The sequence below is a fragment of the Cibotium barometz genome, chromosome 11 (genome assembly GCF_041138505.1).
Source record: "Cibotium barometz isolate CiBa-2024 chromosome 11, ASM4113850v1, whole genome shotgun sequence".
Lineage (NCBI taxonomy): Eukaryota > Viridiplantae > Streptophyta > Polypodiopsida > Cyatheales > Cibotiaceae > Cibotium > Cibotium barometz.
This window is the reverse complement of record NC_141056.1, coordinates 51,849,204-51,860,580: the sequence shown is the minus strand read 5'-3', so window position 1 is coordinate 51,860,580 and position 11,377 is coordinate 51,849,204. Positions and strand designations below refer to the sequence as shown.

General features: G+C 41.0%; 1 protein-coding gene across 1 annotated transcript; it reads right to left on the bottom strand.

The window, feature by feature from the left end:
- Nucleotides 1–5,991: 5,991 nt before the first annotated feature.
- LOC147634311 (VIN3-like protein 1) lies at nucleotides 5,992–10,125 on the bottom strand. The gene is made up of 3 exons (XM_086805448.1): nucleotides 8,113–10,125; nucleotides 7,532–7,899; nucleotides 5,992–7,443 (listed from the first exon to the last, which is right to left on the bottom strand). Exons 1-3 carry the CDS (start codon nucleotides 9,081–9,083, stop codon nucleotides 6,266–6,268), a joined length of 2,517 nt encoding a protein of 838 aa, XP_086661574.1. The 5' UTR covers nucleotides 9,084–10,125; the 3' UTR covers nucleotides 5,992–6,265.
- Between the last annotated feature and the right edge of the window lie 1,252 nt (nucleotides 10,126–11,377).

Genomic DNA, 11,377 nt, shown 5'->3' with positions numbered 1-11,377 from the left:
AATTAAAGTTGTATTTGAAGTGGTTATGGAAATAAAAATAATATAGGTTCAAATCTATCCTTGGCATGAAAAAAAAATCTCTCTTTAATCATCAAAAGTTCATTATAAATAGCTTCTCTTTGAAAATATCCCTAAAATGCCAAAGGTGATCTCTGTATGATAAAAGTAGTTTCATTGATGTGATCTCAGCACCGATAACCCCTTAATTCATGCATGCTCCCCAAACCTACAAAACCCAATGCTAACTTTTTCAAGATAATGCCAAGAAGGGTAAAAAAGCTTCAAATCCTTCAAATACATAAAGAAGGTAAATCGTACCACAAAAGTCATTTTCAAAATATCTTCAAGGGATTAAATGATAAGTGGAAAAACAATTGCTGGTATGCATATTGTAATCCAATTTGACTACCTCGCCACACACTCACAATGTAAATCTTGGAAGTCTAGAAAAAAAGGTACCCTACTACATGTTTAAAAAAAACCCACAAACCTCAGGAAATCAAAAGATGTATGGCGAAAAATCCACTAGTGTTTCCCATCTCCGTGTCTTTGGGTGTAGTGCATAGACACACTCCGAATCATAGTTCGGAAGCCCTTTTTAGGCATAAGCTGCAAAGAAGCAATAGGGCCGAGAGAAATGCAAAATTTAAAAAAAAAACCGTAGGATGCCTCTCAGAAGCCAGCATTTACCCCAAATAAAGCACTAAAATAGATTGAAAAAGAAAAATACTCGGCAGAGCAAAGACCGTGTTCGTGGAGGAGATGCATACAACGCTTCTTAGCTCTTTGACGGGGTCTATGTAGGAAAAGAACTCTCGAACCGTTTGCTTGCACTCCCCACATGCAGTGAACACCTCTCTCTTTTCTCTATATGCAGTGAACACCTCTCTCTCTCTCTCTCTCTCTCTCTCTCTCTCTCTCTCTCTCTCTCTCTCTCTCTCTCTCTCTCTCCCAAACAACGATGGACGTTCGACCCATTGACAGTCGGTGATGAACGGAGCTTCAACCAAGCATTGTAAGTACTGCTATATAGAATCTTGTCCCACTCTATATACCTTTAGGAAATGCTTACCAAGCCACAAACAATGAGGGAAAAGTAGATTGAAAAGCTTACTTCGAGCTTTCTCCACCCAACAGAATGAAACTGCATGATTCTTTCTCCCTCAATAACACTCAAGAAAGTTTCAAGGAAACATAGCAAAAACCACACAAAAGCAAGAGAATTATCTTATTCCTCCCAAATGAAAACACCAAATGCCCAAAGCCCTTTTTTTGTGGGCCTAACCTGCAAAGAAGCAATAGGGCCGAGAGAAATGCAAACTTAAAAAAAAAAACCTAGGATGCCTCTCAGAAAGCGCATGCCATGCGCTGGCTTCTGAGAGGCATCCTAGGGTTCCCCCCCTAAATGAAGCATTAAAAATAGGTAGAAAAAAGTAACATACCTAGTTCTCTCTAATGTCGGTGCAAACTTGTCTACATAGAGCCGGCACAGATGGAGGCTTCTCTCTTCTCTCTATCTACATAGAGCTAGTGGCGATGGAGGTAACAAGGAAAAGATGGGACAAAGAGAGAAAAAGGGTGATAAGGAGGGGAGAAAGAAGGAAGAAAGAGGGAGAAGAAGGGAAAAAGAAAAAAAAAACCCATCAAAATGATGAAAAATATACCCTTCAAAAAGAGGAGGAGAAAAAAATAGAGGGAGAAAGAAAGAGAGAAAAATTTACACTTCAAAAAGAAAATTTACACTTTAATTTTTTTTTCTCCCTTTCTTTTTTAATGGTAATTCTCTCTCTCTCTCTCTCTCTCTCTCTCTCTCTCTCTCTCTCTCTCTCTCTCTCTCTGGCCTAATATTTGAAGCCTTCATACTCTTTTTGTGGCATTTTGCCCTTCACATAAGGGTACAAAAAAATTATCCTTAAAAGGAAAGCTCCTTCTTAGTTATAAGAAATAAAATTCTAATTAATATTTATCCTTGAAAAGAAGTGCTCCATTTTTTAGGCTTGGGTAATTTACAAGCAAGACGTGTACTAAGAGAAGAGTTAAAGAAATGTCCCATCAAAATATCCAAAATCTATCTCAGAATTTAGTTTTTAGACAAGGCCTCACCGAATTCCATACATAGCCGCACCACGCTAATTTAATGTATTTAATATGATTTTATAGCAACATCATCCAATCTAGCCTTGACATTGTGGAATGCTTAGTTAGGGAGGTTAATGCATGCATGGCTATTTTTAGTTAGTAAAAGCAGTTAGTTAGAGAGATCGTGTTAGTCAAACAAATGAGCGGGTCTTTAATTCTTGCAATTTATGATGATAAGTATTTTACGATCTTTCTTGAATGCAACAATGTGTGCATGATAGCTTATAGTTTAATTTACTCTCTTATTCCAATAGATTGTCTCTTATTTGAGTATAGCCTTTTCCTCACAGTCATATTAAGCTATGGAAGCTTATTTGAGTTCTCCAAGGTGCACAATAGAGCCACTGAGAGTTCCTCGCAAATCAATTCCTTGCAAAATGAAAATGAGCTCCACCCAAACCATAGAAAGCTTGAATGCAGTTGTGAATGAGCACACAAAATCACTATTTTTAATCACTTGGAAATGACCAATACATGTTGGAATCCTCTCTTTCTTTGCATTATCTTGTGGTGGTAGGAATACATTTGCATAGCAATGCTCCTCCAAGTTCTAATGTTGCAGGCCCTTCATCTATTGTCTTAGAGACCTTTTCAGATGATGATGATAACAATCCCTCCTCAATTGATGAAGTAGTGGAAATTCCAGCTCTAAGGAACAAAGACGGTGTAGCTACCATGAAGACTATACAAGGGGAGCGTCCTATTAGTCCTATTATTTTAGTAGATAACACGAAGAAAGGGGAAGATGATGATTTGTAGAGATGGAATATATTTACATCTTGGAGAGTCAAGATTATTGTATTAATAAAGGAAGGGTTTACAAAGCTAGAAGTATTGTTTGGCAAGCATTGTACCGGTCATTAGCCAATTATCTCCATCAAGCTTATTGTGTAAGCTTGTCAACATGATCAAGCTTAGAATGGCCGTCAGTTAAATACTTAGGGAGTAGATGGAGATGTGTTATTAGAGTTCTTGCCAACATTTGGAAGCAATGAAGCACAAATATGATGGCCACCCATGGACAAGAGAAAATACAAGTAGACAATCATTTGATGGCACTATGAGAGTCAACCAATGCCTAGGAATATTACATCGCAGGAGGCTTACTTGCCCAAATTATCAAAATATTGGCATTCACAATGAAGTCTAATTCAAGGGTTAATTGTCTAGGAAGTTAACAGTGCTACATGCAGTATGACGTGCCAATGTTCACTCTATTATGTCATGCCCTCGAATGAGTTCTATACAAGATTAATGATTCATTGTGTGGGAAACATAAGCATGTAGTATAGCCAAGGACATTTAAAGCTGCCATTGATAAAACCAGAATGTTAGTTCAACGGGCTATTCAAGGAGATAGGAGTGTTGGACTAAGAAAGGTTCAAAGGAAAATAACCAAAGAATTAATAATGTCTTCAGTGCTAAAAGAAGATAGGATTGAAGATGATATAGTTGGGGACATTGAATTGACCAATTTATTAAAAGAAATGGCTCCTCTAGTGGAGAATCGAAGGTGCCCTTGTTAATATGTTAATAAGATAAAAATTGTCAGTGTAGTTATTTGGGTACTAATGATTTTTTTGGGGTTGTAGATTGAGAATTATTGTTGCAGATGAAAGAAATAAGGCTTTTCCTATTAGGGTTGGCTATGATGCTATCTTGCTATTAAAAAGAATTTAATGTATAATTTCTTCTAAGAAAGTAGGTTCCCCGGACAAGGGCTACCAAGTGAAAGGTGTTTTATATTCAAAATGTCTACCAAGAGTCCAACTTCAGGCGTAGAATTGGTGAACCGAATGAGATGAAGTGGTCATGTGACAACCTCCATCTTGCATGGTTACAATATACACATAGAGTACATGATTGGGTGACAATGGCACGCCACGTTTATGACCCATCACACACACACACACACACACACACACACACACACACATTTAATTATTTTATTAAAGTTATAGTGATAATATATGTAACAGTAAATAGCTTTTTATGTTTAATAATGTGTAGGGTTCAAGAGTTAATGACTATTTTGCAACGTGTGAGATGAAAGAGGAAGACACGGAATCCCAAGTCTTTTTTTGGACTTTGCTTAATCAAACAATGGAATTGAATGGTCATGAAAGAGCTAATTTCCATAGCTTCATGGTGGTGGATGAAGCACAAGCCAATTGGAATGCTGTAAGAATAATATACAACAAAGGGGTTGATAAGAAAATGGAGGATCGTGAAAGATCATATTTTTTCAACTGGGAATAAAGTTTGATAAATCACACAACCTGATATGTTAGAAAAGAAGATCAAATGGAACACAAAGAATTGTGTGAGAAATGGAGAAATGCATTGACAAAAAAGGAGGTAATATTTAAAATTAGACATATTTGCAAACTAGTGGAGAAGCAAGCGAGTGAGGCAATTGTCATGAGAATATATTTTAAGTCCTCTTTAAGAATATTATTTTCCCCTCTTGAGTAATTTGGGGACGCCTAGGTTACTCTTGCGTCATGCCGGCTAGGTTAATATCGTGGGTGACACCACTATAAATATTAATACGTGCGGTATATGACGTATGCTTGGGACCGTCTATGATTATTTCAGTTAGGTTTGTATGGCAAGGTGATTCCTGGTGTTGCCTTAAAAAAGGGTGGGTGTAAAGGCCCTAACCTGCCCATTGTACAAGAATGGGTAATAAATCCTCCGTTGATTGAGGTGTTAGTTTTGGAGCAATAGGATGCAAGTTAGGTCACTAGACTAGGCTACATCTTATGCAGAACTCAGGGGTAGCTTTTGCCCCTATATAGGTCCTCGACTTCACCCTTCTAGGCTCCTAAACTCCATAGCCCCTTAAAAGAAAAAGGCAGGCTGGGCATTTGGTGAATCCTTCACTTGTCAGGCCTGGTGTTTGATGAGTTTGCAATGCCCCGGGAGGGTACTAAAGGCTAGATACAATGATATCCCCACCCATGCAAGGAGCGGAAGGTGTTAGTATTGGAGCAAATGGGATGCAAGTTAGGCCACCAGACTAGGCTACATCTTATGTAGAACTTAGGGGTAGCTTTTGCCTTATGTAGTTCATGTTCGATGAGGAGCCCGGGGGGACTAAAAAGCTAGATACAGAGATATCCCCACCCATGCAAGGACCGGGGGCTTGGCTAGTCGAAGCTTTGAGGGTGGTCACAATGAGTCCCTAACCAGCCTAAGATGGAACCTTTGTGTGTAACCAGCCTAAGATGCAGATTTTTGTAGGCCATGCCTGGGGGGTACTAAAAGGAGATATCCCCACCTATGCAAGGAGCGGCGGCTTGGCTAGTCAAAGCTTTGAGGGCGGCCCTAACCAGCCTAAGATGGAACCTTTGTTTGTAACCAGCCTAAGATGCAGACTTTTGTGTCACTGACATCTATAGGTAGACCCGAGAGAAAAAACCCCTCTGGACCAGTGTAGCTAGGGCCAAACTTCGCTTTAGAGTTGGCAGACTGCTATGAGACAAATGAAGCAGTGTGTGTGTAATGTCAGCATTCATGGCCACCCACAAAATGTGCTGACCAATGACAGGTATCAGCACAGGAATCTACATAACTTCGGAGCTACACTCTGTTTTTTCTCTTCGTGGTCTACCTAGAATGTAAATTGAGGAAAGCTGGCTGTCCTGCTAAAAGAGGTTTCCATCTTGTAATATAGAGGTAACCATTAGCTCCATCATGCATATACAAGTAGAGATGTGTTTCTTATACAAGACAAAGTGGTGTGCAGTTTGGGCTATGGGCACATAGGACATGGATTTCTTCGCAGTACTTCAAATGGCACTGTAAAATGTTGATGCATCTTGTGGCCCAAGATATCATGCACTTATAGGCCCCAATATGTTCACTTGAGATAAGTGGCAAATGTGTTTACAAACTTTGCAAGTGAAACCCATGCCTAATTCTTTTGAATGCTTTGGCATCAACACAATGGCTGTCACATTATCCATGTATTGTGAATGGGTGAGTTGGGCAGTATGAAACATGTTTCTGCTAAAAAGAATGTAAAGCTACTCTAAATGACAGCTATTTAATGATGTGACAAGGACCCCTTCTTTTGGAAAGGGCAAGGCAATGTGAGCTTGTATATACACAGTTCTCTTCATTAGCAGAGCCTGCTGTAGTAGCCATCTTCATTTGTTCTCTGCCTCTTCAAGGTAACAATGTCTTGAAAAGCGTCCACCAGTTGACCAGCCAAGCTTGCTGGACTATCTTGCAAAGTATCAATAAAAACACTCACCACTCTCTTCTCGTGTTCTGTCGCCCTGAGGCTGTACCATGTCAAGAACTTCTGCCGGAACTCCTCTTTGAGATGACCTAGGCACTCGAGCCAGCGGATTACCTTAATTGAAAGCTCAAAGTTCCCCAAATTGAGTTGACTGCTACAGTCTATAGCACCATTCATATGAGCATGATCTCTTTCTACACCTCGAACTGTTCTTTTGCTTAAAATGCATGTCCGTGTAGAAGCATTGTTTTCCTTGCAGTGGACTTGCATGGCCCAACTTTTGAAAGGAGTATTGCCGTCCATGACATTAGCACTTAAAGCCTTTACCATGGTTGGTGGGCAGTGGTCAAATAAATCCCCGTTGTTGAGAATCATGACCTCTTCATTTGCCTTTTCATGCTCCCTGCTAGAACGATGAGTTATACTAAGAGGCTCTACAGTCTCACAAGTATTCTTTCTCGTGCTCACTATGCCCTCATTTGTATCAGCAAGCCCTGTCACTGTGGACTGATTACCTCTGCCTTCATGCACCTCTAATGTACTGGATGTCTTGGTATTGCTCAAACCTTCCACTCCTGAATGATCTTTTGTTCTCTCCTCCCGTTGTGTGCATTGTGACTCAATGCTATGGGAGGTGCCATCATTGGCGATAGAGGCATGATACTGCTGGTTCTGAACAGCCTTTGGCTCATCCGGGTTGCCACCATTGATGTCAGAATTTCCGAGTACACAAACTGGCCTTGCTACTACTACCGATTCCATGCCTTTCGTGCAGCATTCAGCTTCACACTGCCCTCCATCCCCTCCACTTGAGAAGGGAACTAATTTAAATGCATATGTTGTGAGAGGCTGCAGATCTGAAACCAAATCTTTTTTGGATGTGCTCTGTATAGTGCATGTTGGAGCTGCTGGATAGCTAGGGTCAGTAGATCTTCGATGCCACAGTTTGTAACCGAGTATGTCATTACAAGGATGATTGTCCACAGCCACAACCACCATTGATGATGAACAAACATCCTCAAACTGCATCGTACAAGATGCCTCATTATGGATTACTGCCAGCATAAGCCCAAAAATTAGTACTTCCTAGTCACAAGCCTAGGAGTATATCAACATTGCAAGTGACACAGAAAAGATCCATACCTGCATTTTCAGCATCATCAGCCGTTGAAGGTGCATCCAAGCTCAAATTCTCCACCTTTTCAGCATCATCGGCTGTTGAAGGTGCATCCAAGCCCAAATTCTCCACCTTTTCTAGGGCCAAACTGATCAACTTTTGCACCTCCACATTGCACGAGAGTCTGTTCACAATGCACCGTGCCAGTTTAGCGGATCCTTCGGTCATTAGACGCACCTCTGATTCTAGCTTTTTCACAGCCTCGTCTATGAAACCATGAGCATCTTTGTACCGCACAGTGCCATTCAGTAGTCTATGACTCAAGAGGAGCCGGCGGCAAAGTATATCCACTCTACGAGCATCTTTCACAACCAGGAGCTGTTTCTTCCAGAAACTGCCCATATACAGCATGATAGGTTAGAGAAGCAAACAGATAATGGGAGTGTAGGCGGGCGCGTACTGAACCCAGTGAGAAGCCCTTCATCATCAGACTACACACCCGTGGACGTATCAACCTTCACTTATTAAGTGGTTTTGATAATCAAAGAGCATGCATGAAATATTGAGCATGCCAAAAAGGAGGGAGATTATGAGCAAGAGAGAGTACCCAATCAAAGAACTGATATTGCCACAAGGCTGACAGCAGTAGCCTCCATCTAGTGATATGGTGCTGCCATTGTTGATGACTCCCGCAACCTCTTCTTGCAGAGCACATTCCACATGACAGGACAGCCCACATCCCTCTTTCCCATCCTTATCTTCCGGGCTGCATATGATCCAGAGGCTGGGGTCCTTGTTGTCATCGAACCCTTTGCAGATGTAGCAGGAGCAGCGCCTGCAAAAAGACATCCCCGGATGGAGGACAGCTTTACAAGCCAGGTTCTTGCACACAATGGAGTCCCTCCTCTTCTTCCTCTTCCCTTTTATCGTCTTCATCATCATTGGATCATCGTCATGCACGATGTTGGAAGAATTATTCTTCATTATTATTATTGAATCATCATGCCTGATGGCAGAGTTCAGCAGCATCGTGGTTGAATCTTCAAGTTTCTGCTCCATCGTCATCGAGTCATCATGTTGGATGGCAGAATTCTTCATCATCATCATGACGGAGCCATCACGTGTGATGGAGGAACCGGTTTTCATCATCATCCTGACGGAGTCATGGTCATCTGTAATAGCAGATTTCTCGATTGTGGGCGGGGATGCCTCCACTTCAGAGGGTGGGACCCGGGAAGGCTTGTATGATTTTCTCTGTTTCCTGGGAGGGCTGGTGGTGGAGGGAGGTTGACGAAGAGGTTTAACAGTTGTGGTTGTGGGAGAAGTAGCAATAGTGTTGTTCTCTTGTGCTTCGGACTCTGAATAGAGTCTGAACAAAGTGTTGCTTCTCATCATCCCTGCTTGCGTTTTGTTCTTCCCCATATCCGAGCAAAGGATTTCAAGCACATCTTTGCCTGCCAAAAGATCCATATCAATGTCTCCTTTTCCATGAAACCCACTGCCATCTCCTACCACAGGAGACTGACTGCGGCCTGTATTCCGAGCTGAGAGCTGCATCCTCTCTGATAAACTGCACATTAAGCTGAAAGCCCAATTAGCGTCCAATGAAGTTTTTCTGATGCTTCTTTGAGAAGCGTGATCTACGCTTCTTTCTCACCTGCACACAACATCACACCAATCGCTTGCTTTCCACCATCGCTTGTGAGTTTTTCGGTAGAGCCCACCAGCTTGCAAATCAGCTTTTGGGCTCGAACGGAAAGAGCCGAAAGCACACCACAAAAAGAAGCAAAGCATGAGGAAAGCAAAAAGCAGAAAGCAAGCAGATTGGGAGGTGGTGGTGTGGCCTCGTGGAAAAAGCAGAAATCCAGGAGTCAATGTGGGCGGATCGAGGAGGTTTCCACACGTGCGCCCACTTTGCCACCCGAACGTGCGTAGCTATGGCGAGGAGGTAAGTTCGCGTGGCCGCAATGCACCATCTTTCGCGACATGGGTCCTGCTAATTCTGGCGTTTTCCTTCCTAAATTTGGCTTCTCTGTGGGACAAAAAAAAGCTAGAAAAGCTCTCTCCCCTCCTCTCTTTCTCAGGAGGGCAAGAACTGCTCCAACTGCATCATCATGTGTGTTTGTATTTTATGTATGTGCAGGCTGGCCAATGTACCGGTCTACTTAACATATACCGTTTTACAAATATCCAAAAGCAAGCCCAATTTAAAACCACAAAAAGAAAGCAATTCCCCAAGGTTCACGCCAAGGAAATTATATAACCACATGACACACTTTCATGTGAGCAACTTAGAGCAATCTTGCTCTCCTCCTATCACACTCAAGCCTGTGAAATCTCTCCCTTATTGCACTCAAAGTGTGTGATCAAACCTCGTGAAATTTGGAAGGAATCTTCCATGTCCTCCGTTGAGAGATTGCTTCACCCGAATTGTCTTATGCCATCGAGATAACAATTTGGATGTGACTGTGTGTCCCAGCAGCTAAAGCACTTGAATTCAAGATGTAAACTACGGGAGAGGCTACAAGTGTGCGAATATTCATCCAGCAAAACATTGCCCTATGAAGAGACTTGATGGAGAGCAAATAACCGGGCTTATCGATTATGTGACCCAATCCTTAGTCTTGAACTACCTTGGGTGAGTTCCCTTTAAACTTCATACAACACAAGCCTACTGTTCAACAAACTTGTTTTGGATTCTCTCCGACCAATCCACTCAATATTTTTTTCACATGATATTGATGTGAAAGGCTCCTATTACCTAAGCATTTATTCAATATCTATCCAACCTCTCCAAAAGGCATACCCATAATTCAAGGAACTATTGATGAGACTTCATGCTTAAGTCACCCAAATATCACTCATGCCTAAGTCACCCAAATATCACTCATGCCTAAGTCACCCAAATATCATTCGTAAATTGTATACACTATTAAGGATATTATTAACCATACTTGTAATACATATTTTTACCCAATCTCATTTGTTGCTAGTGACAAAAAGCTCGATATAGATAGTTTTTCATTACAAAATACCCTAAAATTTCTTCCTCATCAACTACGATTTCACTTTTTTGTTTTTTGAGTGACACCTTCTGGGAGCCTTAAGAAAGGCATGTAAGCCTTACTCTAGAAAGCCAACTTTGATACATCAAAGCCAAGCGTGGACCACATGCCTCACATAGGGTTACATGTGAACACATGCTTCTTGCAATTTACAAGAAAGTGGTGATGGTGACAGACTTGCTATAATCATTGAAGTGGAGAGAGTGCCACCTACACATGTGAAGCTATTTATATGTATATCTTTGGACCACATTTGCCTTGACACGTACAAGGAGAAAGTGACTTGCCCATTTACATAGACTATATTGCCTTTGATTAGGTCTTAATTTAATGCCGTAACTTAATTTCTTTCCCCAAGCTTAAAGTTATAGATGTTTCCATCATGTGAACCATTCTTTCTTTAGAGCTTCACGATCTCCTTTTACCATTTGGCCTATCACATGCAAAAGATGTGTGTATGTTCCACTCTGTTACGTTGTCACCATCTTACAAGTATTCGTAAAATTAAATTTATAGTTCCTATCATTTGAGCGAGCACCACTTCTTTTAAAAAACATAAGAATCACATCAAAATTACTTGCAAACGACTTTTTGTTAAGAAATGAATGAAAGACTAGGAACCAATTCACAAGTCCTTTAACAATTTACGAACAATATTTTGTAAAATCCATTATTATGTTCACACCATTTACTTTTGATGACATTCTCATCTACATATGCAAATCATATGCTTCATAAAGTAACAAGAGATATTTGTAAATAATGGTGACAATGAGAAGCTTTGACCTACCTATTGTTTGATATAAC

Coding starts and splice junctions, on each gene's coding strand:
- LOC147634311 (XM_086805448.1), bottom strand. CDS start 9,083: ATGTGCAGTTTATCAGAGAGGATGCAGCTCTCAGCTCGGAATACAGGC. Junction 7,900..8,112: donor AATATCAGTTCTTTGATTGG/GTACTCTCTCTT, acceptor GTATATGGGCAG/TTTCTGGAAGAAACAGCTCC. Junction 7,444..7,531: donor TGATGATGCTGAAAATGCAG/GTATGGATCTTT, acceptor TTATGCTGGCAG/TAATCCATAATGAGGCATCT.